The sequence below is a fragment of the Dendrobates tinctorius genome, unplaced genomic scaffold (assembly GCF_039654945.1).
Source record: "Dendrobates tinctorius isolate UK_male_01 unplaced genomic scaffold, ASM3965494v1 ptg000005l, whole genome shotgun sequence".
Classification (NCBI taxonomy): Eukaryota; Metazoa; Chordata; class Amphibia; order Anura; family Dendrobatidae; genus Dendrobates; species Dendrobates tinctorius.
Genome location: NW_027361673.1, coordinates 29,569,361 through 29,586,556, shown reverse-complemented (window position 1 = coordinate 29,586,556; position 17,196 = coordinate 29,569,361). Strand labels below are relative to the sequence as shown.

At 43.5% G+C, this 17,196-nt stretch overlaps 1 protein-coding gene across 1 annotated transcript in view; it reads right to left on the bottom strand.

Moving 5' to 3' along the window:
* GGCT (gamma-glutamylcyclotransferase) overlaps positions 1–17,196 on the bottom strand; it is a 58,688-nt gene that overhangs the window by 26,568 nt on the left and 14,924 nt on the right. Inside the window, exon 2 of the mRNA XM_073569130.1 lies at positions 167–312. Coding sequence (XP_073425231.1) covers positions 167–312 — 146 coding nt within the window. The remainder of the gene's footprint in view (positions 1–166; positions 313–17,196) is intronic.

Here is a 17,196-nt window from a genome sequence, read left to right as displayed (position 1 = left end):
ATAAAATTGCATTGTACTCTCAAAAATCGCATATCAATTGCATGACACGCGTGAAACATTGGACCGATATTTTTTTCCTTTTTTAAATGGTGATTTGCATGAGCCATAAATGTTATGTGCAGAGGGCTTAAAAGTCATAGTGTATTACATGTGCATAGACCCTTACATGTCCAAGGAATCCAGACAGGAAGTGTCCATTTTCCATACAACTCCCCAAACGTTATCACCTTCACTTTCAACTACTGTCGCCACTCCTCCATGCCATCGTTTGTTCTGGTAGCCATTGTGGTTGCCAAACGCAAGCTTGAAGTCCTGAAGTAAAAAAACAAACTTTTAGTGTTGTTAGCAAGTCCAGACAACATAATAAATTAGTGCCGTTTCATGTTCTATTGTTGGGCAACTGTTATATTAACAAGGCTCCCTATTCTAAGGCTTTACTCTTGCCGGTGTAAGGAAGGTGGCAGGGACTCTCCATTGCCTCCTCTCGCCTACACACCGAGCCCATGCGGCAACCAAATGGTTCCCTCATGTTTTATATTGTTATGCCGTGTATTACTATGTAATGTGAAATGTGCTGTATATGTTATGTGACTTTATTTGTACATAGTTAGCTTAGGGACAGAAGGAGTTAAGAAGGGGGACGATCCAAAAGGCTTACAGGAAAAGGATTTCCTGTTCTTGCAAAAGAGCCCCGGCAGGCTTGCCCAGGGCAAGACTGTCTCCACGTCCAGGAATAGAGGGTACCTCAGTCAGGAGCATATAAGCTGCCATGGACTGTCGGGCAGTGTGGACGGGCCCTTTTACTGTGGGAACGTCTCCAGGACTGTTGTGGTTCTCAAATCTGGATGGGAGCCATTGATAATGAGCAGCCTCCAGAAGTTGCAGGGACATAGCAGGAAGCATTGTGTTATTTACAATAAAGTTTTCGCGTTGTAACAGAACTGTGGCATTTTCCTGAATACTGATCCCCAGCGGATGGAGAGAGCATGCGGTGAAGGTAACTGACTGTACCACAGGACTGGGACTTCACTTGTCTTTACATGTGCAAAGGGCCCGGGATGCTTACTGACTGACTGATAGACTCGGCCATGACTACCACCCCGTGCCCCCTTGTCACATTGGCAGTCCATGATAAAATACTTACAAATTGCCTCAATTTACTTTACATTTATTCTACGTGGTACCTTACGTTTCCTGATATCCCAATTTTCTTTTTTAAGTTTGGCAATGACTGATATTTAATGGCTGCTAGAGACTTGGGTTTCCAAAACATCAGACCTGTTACATTCTATTGAAAACTCACCTCCCCTCTGGTTCCATGATTTCTACTGAGTCACAAGCATGTAATGCCATTATCAAAAATCAGGAAGATTCCTACACTCCAACACTAATAACGGATGAGGAAACTTTTGCGAGTAATGAGTTTTTGGACAAATTTAAAGAAACTTCTGAACATCCAGTTTGTTTTTATACTAATGCAGAAATGTAGGTAGATGACGCAGGTACAGGACACGTATGAGTAATGTTCAACAGAATCTGTCAGCACCAAAAAGCACTTTAAACAGATATAGTCAAGTTGTAGCGCTGCTGACCCTTTGTTTATCTCGACCCACTGTCCCCCACAATTTGCCTGCAAAAGAACTGTACATCTGCTGTCACACAAGCTTCAGTAACACCCAGTCCTCAGCATGGCATCAGATTTTTACAGATACATTACAATTCTGTAGCATAGGAAACTGTAAATGGTCCAGTGAATGATTAATAACTACTGAGTAACAAAAAAAATAGAAAACAGACTGCACCACTTTCCTGGACGAGAGTAGGACAATTTTTTTTTTTTTTTAATTTGCTCTTCTGACCCCTGCCTTAGGCCTCATTTAGATGTCAGTCTCTTTGACGTATTGCAAAAATGGACAGAATTTCATCAGTAATATTCATTATAGTGTCAAAGTTTCATCATTTTCTTTCACTAATGAGAAAAAGGAGAAGGTGGGAGACTTTCTATTTATCAACAGACAACACATGGATGGCATCTGAATTCTGCTGTCACGATTCCACCACTTAGTGTCCTAAGGACGCTGTGAGTGACAGCTTAGCCGCCCTATAGGATCAGGGGCGTGTTGAGCTGTCCATATTGTGAATGACAGCTCTGCTGTCAAATCTGGCCTGGCTGGTTTCCTCCAGGTGTCGCCCGTTCTGGGTGTTTTGCTGGCTAGCAATGATTAGAACATTGCCAGTTGTAGCTCAGCTCAAGTGTTGTGTGTTTGCTCTGTGCTCAGAGTGGTTATATTCTGATCTTTGTTGCCTGACATTGCCTTTGACCATCAATTTGCCTAGCCCCTTCGTCTTGCCCTGCTACCTTCTCGAAACGCTGACCCCAGTGTGTGACCTGACAATGCCTTTGTCTCCCCCTGTTTAGGATGTACCCGACTGGCTCTTGACCATGGACTCCTTAACTTCCCTGATTCTTGGCTTGTCTGTGAGAAATGACTTAGGCTGTGTGCACACGCTGCGGATTTTGCTGCTGTTCCGCAGCGGTTTTGGTTGCTGCGGACCCGCAGCAGTTTTTGCTGCGGTGTACAGTACCATGATTCCCTATGGGAATCAAAAACCGCAATGCAGACGGTGCGGAATTTTCCGCGCGGATTATCTGCGGTTTTCAATCCGCAGAAAGAATTGAAATGTCAATTCTTTCTGCAGATTCTGCTGCGGTTTGCCATCTCCTCCATTGAGGAGATGAAAAACCCGCAGGGAAAAACCGCAGAGCAATCCGCAGGTAAAACCGCAGGTATTTTGACCTGCGGTTTCACCTGCGGATTTTACAAAATCCGCGCGGATGAATCCGCACCTAATCCGCAGCGTGTGCACACAGCCTTAGGCTACGTTCACACGTCGTGGAACTCTCGCGGAAATTACCACGAGAATTCCAAATTCCATTCCGTGGGAAAATCGCATTTTAAATTCCCACGATTTTTCCGCGGAAAAACTAGCATTTTGCAAGCGTTATTAGCTTGCAGAATTGCTAGTATTTTCCAAGCGATCTGTAGCATCGCTTGGAGAACTGATTGACAGGTTGGTCACACTCGTCAAACAGTGTTCGACGAGTGTGACCAACTTTTTACTATTGAGGCAGCCTATGCGACATCAATAGTAAAAGATAGGATGTAAGGATGCAAAAAAAAAATAAATAAATAAAAAAAAATAATAATATTGTTATTCTTACCTTCCGGCATCCCGTGCAGCCTTCCCGCCTCTCTCCACGCTCCCAGTAATCCTTTGCGAGAATTACCGCGATGACGTCCGTTCTTGCGGGATCGCGACGTCTCGCGGTCATTCGCGATGACGTCGCGCGAATGACCGCGAGACTTCGCGATCCCGCGAGAACGGACGTCATCGGTCGCAAAGGATTACTGGGACCAGGAGCGTGGAGAGAGGCGGGAAGGCTGCGCGGGACGTCGGAAGGTAAGAATAACAATATTTATTTTAAATTCTATTTTTTACAGGGATATGGTACCCAGAGCCCGGAGGACAGTCTCCTCTCCTCCGGACCATGGGTACCATCCGCAAATGTTCTGCTTACTAAGCGCATGGTGTGCACAGCCACATGCGGTAAGTAAACAGAACAATGCATTCCTATGGGAGCAGGATCGCCGCGATTCCGCTAAATTAATGAGCATGCTGTTTTTTTACCGCGAAGCGATTCCGCCGTGGTAAAAACCGCAGCATTAGCACAGCATTGCGGCATCCCGTAGGAATGCATGGGATGCTTATTTTTCGCAGCAAAATCGCGCGGTTGAAAACGCGAAAAAAACGCCACGTGTGAACATAGCCTTAGGGTCACAGCTGTCAGATTTTTTTCCCTGACTCAGACTTGAATTGTTGACCGAGTCGACACTCGTATCAGTTTCAAGCACGTTTCCACGATTTTGCACAAACCACTTGGTCTGAGGGAAAAAAAATAAAAATATCGGATGTTTGATCAGCTCAATAGACCATATGTACTAGTGCGATCTGTGAAATAAATGGATAGCACTTTATGTGAAAAAGTGATGTTAATAATCCCTTAGGTTTCATTCAAACGTCAGGTTGTTTTTTGGGGTTTTTTTCACCTACGATAAAAACAGATTTAATTTCATCACCGTTATCGGAGTTTTAATTTTCTTATTTTTCTTGTATAAAAAATTCTCCACCAGCTCTTGTCTAACAGTCCGTGAAAAAAAACACAACAGATTTTTTCATAGACCCATAGACTCGCATTGCCGAGTTAGATCCAACACTCGGATCACTATCAGACATGTCTCCACGAATTTTGCACAAACCACTCAGTCTGCAAAAAGTCATGGACATGTGAACGTCCTTATACACTATCATAGATAGGAGTGTTATTGAAAAACTGTGATTGAACTAGTATGTGAAAATGGTGAAGTCCGAATGAGTCCCAACGCCCTGCTTAGTAAAAGTCAGATTTTTTTGGCTGACTGATGAAATGGATGGCGTGACGTCTTGGAAAGAAGGAGGTTGAGATCGCCGTATCCACATATCAAGGACTAGATGGCACCAGCTGAACAACAAGCGGACTACATGCAGAAGCCAGTAAGCGCTCTGTTCATAGGACTGCAGTGGAGGCAAGAGCGTGAGCTGTAAGATGATACAAGCATGTCCAGAACCAGTGTTTAATGCCATGTTCACACAATCAGATTCGGTCAGTATTTGTAAGCCAAAACCAGGAGTGGGTGAAAAATGAGGAAATGGTGGTGTTTCTATTATACTTTTCCTCTGGTTGTTCCTTTCTTGGTTTTGGCTTACACATACTGATGTAAAAAGCTCAAATATGGAACGTAGCTTACTGATCCGATAACTGCTTACTGTAGATTAGGAACTAAAACTAGCTGACAGATTTTATTTTAATAAAAACTCTAATTGCGGGCATTGCAGCTTTCTTTGCTATGGAAACACTATGGATGTCACTACGAATGGTCACATCCGAAAATTCTAAAGGAAAGTTTCACTGCAGCAAGTTATGGTGGGGGCACTGGGCGCAGTGGGTATAGAAACAGAGCTGGGAGCTGACAACCTATCAATAAGGGCTCATACTCACATGCGAGAAACTCGGACGAGTCTAGGACATCAATACCCGGCACTGCCACTGGCACTCAAATCGGAGCGTTCAGCTGCATAGAAATACATGCAGCTGAACGCTCCGATCCAGTGCCGGCGGCAGTGCCGGGTATTGATGTGTGAGACTCGTCAGAGTTTCTCGCATGTGAGTATGAGCCCCAAGTCCTGAATCTGGGAGCAGAAAAAAAAAAAAGTTGTCAGGTCTCAGCCCTGTTCTACTTTCTCCATCCTTCTGTCCGACCTTGGAACAGGAAGGCAACGCTCCATATGATTAGCAGGTGTCATGGTGGGACAGTTCTACCAAGCACTGGTTGTATATCTCAAATACTGGCAGCAGTCTGCAAAGTCTTACATAAGTTCAGTACGGTGAGGAAACACGTTTCAGGAACCTACATGTACAGACTGAGCTCAAGCCTGCATTTAGGAGCCTCATATTGTGGCAGGTTGAATCCCACAGGCTTTAACAAATCAGGAACTATAGGAGGAAATGTCCTCATCTGCACTCAGTAATTGTCTAGGAGCTTATTCAGGACAATATATACAGATCTACATAAGGGAATGGTTGTGCCACATAATTACAAAATTGCTGCCAACTCCCAATGCTTACCAAGCCTACATACACATTTGAATAAGCATACATGCAAATATGAAACCAAACAACAAATATAGCTGGCTCCCATAGAATTCAAGAGAAGTACAATACAAATACAATTTCAAAGTAACAGACTTCAATAAAGTGTCTTAAAATCTACAAGGATAAAAAAAAACAAAAACAAACAAGCAAAGAAGTCCCTTTAAGAAAATAGGGCACAGCGGTATCTGTAAACCAATAAAGTACAGCGTGGAGCACACATTAAGAACAGAATAAATACTAAACAGTAAACTGCCGTATATAGTAACTGATAGTGTACGAGAGGTGAGAATAGGTCAAAGTCTGAAATCAGGCAAAACAATATTGTGGCATTAGTTATAGGCCGGATGGGGACTAGTGTCCGAAGTGACCTCAGAAAGGATCCTACTATAGTGGGTCCAACATTAAAACTACAATGCAAGCAAGGTACCCAACATACATCACCCGACGAACTGAAGATCAATATTCAAAGTGGACAGTACATAAAGTGCTAGTGCAAAATACGAATCTCAAAGTATTGTGATGTACATCATAATGGTATATTAATGTAGCAATTGCTAGTTCCAACAGGTGAATAAAGATGGTGGAAGATAAGCACCAAGTAATGTATACCTCTGTGTCCAACAAGGATATAACAAGCTCAACAAAATGGCAAACAAACATAATTATAAGGGGATAGTAAATAGCATACCTGTACCTGCAGGCTAGTATAGATCTACGTGTACCCAAGCCTCAACGCGCGTTTCACCCCGCTTCTTCAGGGGTCGTTGTCCTAGTAGTGGACAACCCCTTTAAAGAAAAAATAAGCAGCAACATGAATGTGATTACAGAAATCTCATTCATTTTTCTGGTACTGTAAATTAGAACGTGCAAATAAAATTGTGTAAAACACTACTGATAAAATAATTCTTGAGGGCTCCTTCATGCTTTTTCTTTTTCAGCGTTCTGAAACACATCATGGTGCCCTTTCATGAAACTGTGTAAGGCCACGTTCACACGTTGAATAATCGGCAAGTGTTGTAGTTCAGCATTTCTAAGCCAAAGTCAGGAGTAGAACAGAGTAAAAATATAATAGAAACATCAATACTTCTGCATTTATCACCCGCTCTTGATTTTGGCTTACACATACTGATGTAAAATACTGACCAAATACTGAAGAGTGAATGTGGCATTAGCGCTCACTCACACTGGTGTACAAGTCAGATGAGTGCAATCTGATAAAAAAAAAAAAAACATAACGGATTGCTCGAAGACCAATGCTATGGAATGAGGCAGTGCAGATTGAATACAGCTGAGAAAAAATACACAATGTGGATAAGTACTGCAGGTAAAAAAACATCAAATACACAACATATGCATGTGGCCTAAAAGTAAACCGGTCCTCAGCTTTCCATCGCATCAGCATTAAGTTTTTCCATATAAAATTAATACTGCGCTCTGATTTCTATGGGCAACAAAGAATGCGTTTTTCGGTGAGGTTTCTTTTTTTCCCTACTTTGCTTTAAAGTGTGTGCATTTTTTTCCGTTGTTATTGAAATTATAGCCATTATTCATACTACCATGTTTCTAATTGAGAAAAAATTAATGAAAAACAGATGGCAGCCATGTGCTGTCTGCATAAAACAACTTTCCATTAGAATGGGTCAGTCTGGCATGCATCTTTTTTTTTTTTCCTCAGATGTGTGTGATTGACATCCTCTATACAGGTAGGAAAGCATAAGATCTTGTGCATGATTAGGGGTGGGGGGAGAGGGGGGGGGGGGGTCTTCCCTGATGGGAGGTCCTATCACTGCAATGATTGATTGTCCAAAGGGTACCAATGATCCCATCCACCATATGCATGACAAGAGGATCTGAGGCAGGACTAGTCTAGGAAAGCAACACCCCGCAATAAAATATTTTTAAAAGTTAGAAACCTTTTTGTGTGACACATACAGAGGTGTGAGAAAGTTTTTGCCCCCTTCCTGTTACCTATTCTTTTGCACGTTTGTTCTTTGGATGTTGTTGGTTTTTTGTGATCTTTTGGATGAGTCGCCGCTGCGCTCTTTGGGTAATCTTGGTTGGCTGGTCGCTCCTGGGAAAGTTCACCACTGTTCCATGCTTTCACCATTTGTAGATGGCTCTCACTGTGGTTCGCTGAAGTTCCAAAGCTTTAGAAATGGCTTTATAATCTTTTCCAGACTGATAGATCTCAATTAGTTTCTCATTTGTTTCAAAATGTCTTTGTATCGCGGCATGATGTCTAGCTTTTGAGGATCCTTTGGTTTTCCTCACTTTGTCAGGCAGGTCCTATTTAATCATGTATTCAATGGGAATTTGCAGTTAAAACTCCGCGCTGCCGCAGGGATAAATTCCAGGAGAGAGATGTCAGATTCACAGTGGCTTCATTCAACACGCTTCAGGGGTCTCATGCCCCCTTCATCAGGAAATACCACACAGATGTACAGACATCACAAGTATATATACTGTAGTTCTGAGAGGACGCTGAGTTTCAAAAAAAATGAGCGCCAAGACATCAGATGACACAATGTCTTAGCGCTCATTTTTTTTTTTTTTAAACTCAGCGCCCCCTGAAACGCGTTGAATAAAGCCACTGTGAATATTTGACATCTCTCTCCTGGAATTTATCCCTGCGGCAGCGCGGAGTTTTAACTGCAAATTCCCATTGAATACATGATTTCGTCTCGTCCTTGAGGACTTGTGGATCTGCAGCAGCCGCCAGACTATATGCTCTTATCTCATCCTAACCAGGTGAGCAAGTTTTTTGTTATATTCCTTCCTTTGTAACGTGGATAAGACCCTATTGCGCTTTTTTTTGACTCCCCATTCCTTTGCAATAGGTCCTATTTAAGTGATTTCTTGATTGAGAACAGATGTGGTAGTAATCAGGCCTGGGTGTGGCTATGGACTTTGAACCCAGCCTCCCAAAGATGTGATAAACCACAGTTAATTTATGTTTTAACCTCTTAAGCCCCAAGGGTGGTTTGCACATTCATGACCGGGCCAATTTTTACAATTCTGACCACTGCCACTTTATGAGGTTATAACTCTGAAACACTTCCATGGATCCCGGTGATTCTGACACTGTTTTCTCGTGACATATTGTACTTCATGTTAGTGGTAAAATTTTCATATAACTTGCGTTTGTGAAAAAAACGGAAATTTGGCGAAAATTTTAAAAATTTCGCAATTTTCCAACTTTGAATTTTTATGTCCTTAAATCACAGAGATACGGCACACAAAAAACTTAATAAATAACATTTTCCACATGTTTACTTTACATCAGCACAATTTTGGAACCAAATTTTCTTTTTGTTAGGAAGTTATAAGGGTTAAAAATTGACCAGCGATTTCTCATTTTTGCAACACCATTTTATTTTTACGGACCACATCACATTTGAAGCCACTTTGAGGGGTCTATATGAGAGAAAATACCCAAAAGTGACACCATTCTAAAAACTGCACCCATTAAGGTGCTCAAAACCACATTCAAGAAGTTTATTAACCCTTTAGGTGCATCACAGGAATTTTTTGAATATTTAAAAAAAATGAACATTTAACTTTTTTTTCACAAAAAAAATACTTCAGGTTCAATTTTTTTTTCATTTTACCAAGGATAACAGGAGAAATTGGACTACAAATGATATTGTGCATTTTGTCCTGAGTACGCTGATACCTGATATGTGGGGGGGAACCACTGTTTCGGTGCATGGCAGACCTCAGAAGGGAAGGAGCGCTGTTTGACTTTTTCAATGCAAAATTGGCTGGAATTCAGATTGGACGTCATGTCGCGTTTGGAGAGCCCCTGATGTACCTAAACAGTGGAAACCCCCCCACAAGTGACCCCATTTTGGAAACTAGACCCCCCCAAGGAACTTATCTAGAAATGTGGGGAGAACTTTGAACCCACAAGGGCTTCATAGAAGTTTATAATGTACAGCGGTACAATTAAAAAAATCATATTTTTTCCACAAAAATGATCTTTTCACCCCCAATTTTTATTTTTCCAAGGGTAACAGGAACCTAAAAGTTATTGTGCAATTTGTCCTGAGTACGCTGATACCCCATATGTGGGTGTAAATGACTATTTGGGCGCATGGCAGAGCTCGGAAGGGAAGCAGCGCCATTTGACGTTTTTGGCTGGAATTGAGATCGGACACCATGTCGCGATTGGAAAACCCCTGATGTACCAAAACAGTGGAAACCCCCCACAAATGACACCTTTTTGGAAACTAGACCCCCCCAAGGAACTTATCTAGATGTGTGGTGAGCACTTTGAACCCCCAGTGCTTCACAGAAGTTTATAACGCCCGGGCGTGAAAATAAAAAAATCGTATTTTTTCCACAAACATGATCTTTTAGTCACCAATTTTTTTTTATTTTCCCAAGGGTAACAGGAGAAATTGGACACCAAAAGTTGGTGTCCAATTTGTCCTGAGTACCCTGATACCTCATATGTGGGAGAAAACTACTGTATGGGGACACGTCGGGGCTCGGAAGGGAAGTAGTGACGTTTTGGAATGCAGACTTTGATGGATTGGTCTGCGGGTGTCATGTGCGTTTGGAGAACCCGTGATGTACCTAAACTATTGAAACTCCCCACAAGTGACCCGATTTTGGAAACTAGACCCCCCACGGAACTTATCTAGATGTGTGGTGAGCAATTTGAACCCCCAAGTGCTTCACAGAAGTTTATAACGCCTGGGCGTGAAAATAAAAAAATCATTTTTTTTCCACAAAAATGATATTTTTGCCCCCAATTTTTTATTTTCCTAAGGATAACAGGAGAAATTGGACCTCAAAAGTTGTTTTGCAATTTGTCCTGAGTGTGCTGATACCCTATATGTGGGGGTAAAACACTGTTTGGGCGCATGGCAGAGTTTGGAAGGGAAGGAGCACCATTTGACTTTTTCAAAGCAGAATCGGCTGGAATTGAGATCAGACGCCATGTTGCATTTGGAGAGCCCCTGATGTGCCTAAACAGTGGAAACCCCCCAATTATAACTCCAACCCTAACCCCAACACACCCCTAACACTAATCTCAGCCCTATCCCTAGCCCTAACCGGAAAAAGGAAATAAATACTTTTATTTTATTATTTTTCCTTAACTAAGGGGGTGATAACGGGGGGGGGGGGGTTTGATTTACTATTTATGGCGGTTTTTATGTTTGGCAGCTGTCACACGCTAAAAGACCCTTTTTATTGTAAAAATAGTTTTTGCATCACCACATAGTGAGAGCTATAATTTTTCCGTATTTTGACCCGAGTCACGTGAGGTCTTATTCTTTGCGGGGCACGTGACATTTTTTGATCGCTTTTTATTCCGATATTTGGGACGCAGAATGAACAAAAAACAGTGTTTCATGAATTTCGTTTGGGCCCCCGTGTTTACACCGTTCCGCGTGCGTTAAAATTGATAAAGCGGTTTTATTCTTCGGGTCAGTACGGTTACAGCGATACCTCATTTAGGTTTTTTCATGTTTTGGCGGTTTTATGCAATGAAAACTATTTTATATAAAAAATAATTATTTTTGCATCGCTTTATTCTGCGAGATATAACTTTTTTATTTTTTTGCGGATGACGCTGTATGGCGGCTCGTTTTTTGCAGGACAAGCTGACGTTTTCAGCGGTACCATGGATATCTATATGCGTCTTTTTGATCGCGTGTTATTGCACTTTTTGTTCGGTGGTATGATAAATCATTTTTTGCTTCGTTTATTTTTATTTTTTTAAGGGGTTCACTAAAGGGGTTAACTAATGGGACAGTTTTATAGGGCGGGTCGTTACGGACGCGGCGATACCAAATATGTGTACTTTTATTGTTTTTTTTATTTTCAAAAAATGAATTTATTGGGGAATATTTTTTATTTTTTTTTAAATAATTTATTTAGCAATTTTTTTAAAATTTTTAACTTTTTTTAATTTTGTTTTTTAACTTTATTACATTGTCCCAGGTGGGACATCACTGTCCTGTGACAGATCGCTGATCTGTCACATCATATCAGCGATCTGTCACAGGCACTGCTGCAGACTTCCTCATGCCTGCACTTTGCAGACAGTGAGGAAGTCAGCTCCCTACAGGCCCCTGAAGGTCCCCATAGCCATCTTGGATCCGGGGGCCTGTAGGGAAAGAGCCCCCCGCAGCAGCGCTGCACATTGCGCTGCCGTGGGGGGCTCAGGGAAGCACGGCGGGAGCCCCCTCCCTGCCGATGCTTCCCTTTAACCCCCGGTACACCGCGATTGCGTTTGATCACGGTGTACAAGGGGTTAACGTGTCGGGGGCGGTCCGTGACCGCCCCTGACACATTGTGTCGGGTGTCAGCTGTGATAATCAGCTGACACCCGGCCGCGAAGATCCCGAAGAGTATATATACTAGCTGAAGATCCCGGCGCTGCCCGGGCATAGTATCTAACTGTGGTTAGTTATAACAAATTATAAATTATCCTCCTTCCCATAGTCCCGCACCCATATACCCATCATACATATCCACGATCCCATAGGCCCGTGCCCATATACCCATTATACATATCCTACATCCCATAGTCGAGTGCCCATATACCCATCACACATCCTCCATCCCATAGTCCCATGCCCATATACCCATCATACATATTCTCCGTCCCATGCCCATATACCCATCATACATATTCGCCATCCCATAGTCGAGTGCCCATATACCCATCACACATCCTCCATCCCATAGTCCCATGCCCATATACCCATCACACATATCCTCCATCCCATAGTCCCGTGCCCATATACCCATCACACATCCTCCATCCCATAGTCCCGTGCCCATATACATATCCGCCATCCCATAGTCCCATGCCCATATACCCATCATACATATCCTCCATCCCATAGTCCCGTGCCCATATACCCATCACACATCCTCCATCCCATAGTCCCGTGCCCATATACATATCCGCCATCCCATAGTCCCGTGCCCATATACCTGTCAAACATATCCTCCTTTCCATAGTCCGGTGCCCATATACCCATCATACATATTCTCCATCCCATAGTCGAGTGCCCATATACCCATCACACATCCTTCATCTCATAGTCCCATGCCCATATACCCATCACACATCCTCCATCCCATAGTCCCGTGCCCATATACATATCCGCCATCCCATAGTCCCGTGCCCATATACTCGTCAAACATATCCTCCATCCCATAGTCCAGTGCCCATATACCCATCACACATCCTCCATCCCATAGTCCCGTGCCCATATACATATCCGCCATCCCATAGTCCCGTGCCCATAAACCCATCATACATATCCTCCATCCCATAGTCCAGTGCAAAAATATACCCATCACTAGAGTTGAGCGACTTTGGTCGGATCGGGTTTCATGAAACAAAATTTGTTTCAGATGAAACTCGTCCGACTAGGGCAAAAAAAGTCGGAGTTTCGTCCGAAACCCAACCCCAATGCAAGTCAATGGGGAATAGGTTTCGGATGAAACTCCGACTTTTTTTGCCCTAGTCGGACGAGTTTCATCTGAAACAAATTTTGTTTCATGAAACCCGATCCGACCAAAGTCGCTCAACTCTACCCATCACACATCCTCCATCCCATAGTCCTGTTCCCATATACCCATCATACATATCCTCCATCCCATAGTCCGGTGTCCATATACTCATCACACATCCTCCATTCCATAGTCAACCATTATGACATCATAATGAGCGGCGGCAGGGCTTGCAACCTTTGATGACATCAGCGTCGCCATGACAACCATTGTGACATCATAATGAGGGGCGGGGCTTGATACGCACACACTGCTTCCCCAGTATGCAAATAGGGGCATTATGACATCACAATGAGGGGCGGGGCTTGATGTGCACACACTTTTTCCCCCAGTATGTAGATAGGGGCACAATTGTTTGGTGAATTGGAACGCGCGAGGTTAAAATTTCGCCTCACAACATAGCTTAGGACGCTCTCGGGGTCCAGACGTGTGACTGTGCCAAATTTTGTAGCTGCGACGGTGTGGATGCCTATCCCGGACATACACACACACACATTGAGCTTTATATATTAGATATATATACACACACATACACACACAGTACAGACCAAAGGTTTGGACACACCTTCTCATTCAAGAGTTTTCTTTATTTTCATGACTATGAAAATTGAAGATTCACTCTGAAGGCATCAAAACTATGAATTAACTCATGTGGAATTATATAATTAACAAAAACGTGTGAAACAACTGAAAATATGTCTTATATTCTAGGTTCTTCAAAGTAGCCACCTTTTGCTTTGATTACTGCTTTGCACACTCTTGGCATTCTCTTGATGAGCTTCAAGAGGTAGTCACCGGAAATGGTTTTCACTTCAAAGGTGTGCCCTGTCAGGTTTAATAAGTGGGATTTCTTGCCTTATAAATGGGGTTGGGACCATCAGTTGTGTTGTGCAGAAGTCTGATGGATACACAGCTGATAGTCCTACTGAAAAGACTGTTGGAATTTGCATTATGGCAAGAAAAAAGCAGCTAAGTAAAGAAAAATGAGTGGCTATCATTACTTTAAGAAATGAAGGTCAGTCAGTCCGAAAAATTGGGAAAACTTTGAAAGTGTCCCCAAGTGCAGTGTCAAAAACCATCAAGCGCTACAAAGAAACTGGCTCACATGAGGACCGCCTCAGGAAAGGAAGACCAAGAGTCACCTCTGCTGCGGAGGATAAGTTCATCCGAGTCACCAGCCTCAGAAATCGCAGGTTAACAGCAGCTCAGATTAGAGACCAGGTCAAAGCCACACAGAGTTCTATCAGCAGACACATCTCTACAACAACAGTTAAAAGGACACATTGTGCAGCAGGCCTTCATGGTAAAATAGCTGCTAGGAAACCACTGCTAAGGACAGGCAACAAGCAGAAGACTTGTTTGGGCTAAAGAACTCAAGGAATGGACATTAGACCAGTGGTAATCTGTGCTTTGGTCTGATGAGTCCAAATTTGAGATCTTTGGTTCCAACCACCATGTCTTTGTGCGATGCAGAAAAGGTGAACGGATGGACTCTACATGCCTGGCTCCCACCGTGAAGCATGGAGGTGGTATGATGGTGTGGGGGTGCTATGCTGGTGACACTGTTGGGGATTTATTCAAAATTGAAGGCATACTGAACCACAGCATCTTGCAGCGGCATGCTATTCCATCCGGTTTGCATTTGGTTGGACCATCATTTATTTTTCAACAGGAAAATGACCCCAAACACACCTCCAGGCTGTGTAAGGGCTATTTGACCAAGAAGGAGAGTGATGACCTGGCCTCCAGTCACCAGACCTGAACCCAATCGAGATGGTTTGGGGTGAGCTGGACCGCAGAGTGAAGGCAAAAGGGCCAATAAGTGCTAAGCATCTCTGGGAGCTACTTCAAGACTGTTGGAAGACCATTTCCGGTGACTACCTCTTGAAGCTCATCAAGAGAATGCCAAGAGTGTGCAAAGCAATAATCAAAGCAAAAGGTGGCTACTTTGAAGAACCTAGAATATAAGACATATTTCAGTTGTTTCACACTTTTTTGTTAATTATATAATTCCACATGTGTTAATTCATAGTTTTGATGCCTTCAGAGTACAGTTTTCATAGTCATGAAAATAAAGAAAACTCTTTGAATGAGGTGTGTCCAAACTTTTGGTTTGTACTATATATATTTACATACTAGCTGAAGAGCCCGGCGCTGTCCGGGCATACTAACTAACTGTGGTTAGTTACAACAAATTATAATTATCCTCCATCCCATAGTTCCGTGCCCATATACCCATCATACATATCCACCATCCCATAGGCCCGTGCCCATATACCCATCATACATATCCTCCATCCCATAGTCCGGTGCCCATATACCCATCACACATCCTCCATCCCATAGTCCCGTGCCCATATACCCGTCAAACATATCCTCCTTTCCATAGTCCGGTGCCCATATACCCATCATACATATCCACGATCCCATAGGCCCGTGCCCATATACCCATCATACATATCCTCCATCCCATAGTCGAGTGCCCATATATCCATCACACATCCTCCATCCCATAGTCCTATGCACATATACCCATCATACATATCCTCCATCCCATAGTCCAGTGCCCATATACCCATCACACATCCTCCATCCCATAGTCAACCATGATGACATCATATTGAGCGGCGGGGCTTGATGACATCAGCGTCGCCATGGCAACTATTGTGACATCATAATGAGGGGCGGGGCTTGACGCACACACACTTTTTCCACATTATGTAGATAGGGGCACAATTGTTTGGTGAATTGGAACGCACGGGGTTAAAATTTCGCCTCACAACATAGCTTAGGACGCTCTCGGGGTCCAGACGTGTGACTGTGCCAAATTTTGTAGCTGTAGCTGCGACGGTGTGGATGCCTATCCCGGACATACACATACACACACACACACTTTGAGCTTTATATATTAGACTAGCTGAAGAGCCCGGCGCTGCCCGGGCATAGTAACTAACTGTGGTCAGTTATAACAAATTATAATTATCCTCCTTCCCATAGTCCCATGCCCATATACCCATCATACATATCCGCCATCCCATAGTCCCATGCCCATATACATATCCGCCATCCCATAGTCCCATGCCCATAAACCCATCATACATATCCGCCATCCCATAGTCCCATGCCCATATACCCATCATACATATCCTCCATCCCATAGTCCCGTGCCCATATACCCATCACACATCCTCCATCCCATAGTCCCGTGCCCATATACATATCCGCCATCCCATAGACCCGTGCCCATATACCCGTCAAACATATCCTCCTTTCCATAGTCCGGTGCCCATATACCCATCATACATATCCACGATCCCATAGGCCCGTGCCCATATACCCATCATACATATCCTCCATCCCATAGTCCCATGCACATATACCCATCATACATATTCTCCATCCCATAGTCCCATCATACATATTCTCCATCCCATAGTCGAGTGCCCATATACCCATCACACATCCTTCATCTCAGTCCCATGCCCATATACCCATCACACATCCTCCATCCCATAGTCCCGTGCCCATATACATATCCTCCATCCCATAGTCCCGTGCCCATATACCCATCATACATATCCACCATCCCATAGGCCGGTGCCCATATACCCATCATACATCCTCCATCCCATAGTCCCGTGCCCATATACCCGTCAAACATATCCTCCTTTCCATAGTCCGGTGCCCATATACCCATCATACATATCCTCCATCCCATAGGCCGGTGCCCATATACCCATCATACATATCCTCCATCCCATAGTCCGGTGCCCATATACCCATCACACATCCTCCATCCCATAGTCCCGTGCCCATATACCCGTCAAACATATCCTCCTTTCCATAGTCCGGTGCCCATATACCCATCATACATATCCTCCATCCCATAGGCCCGTGCCCATATA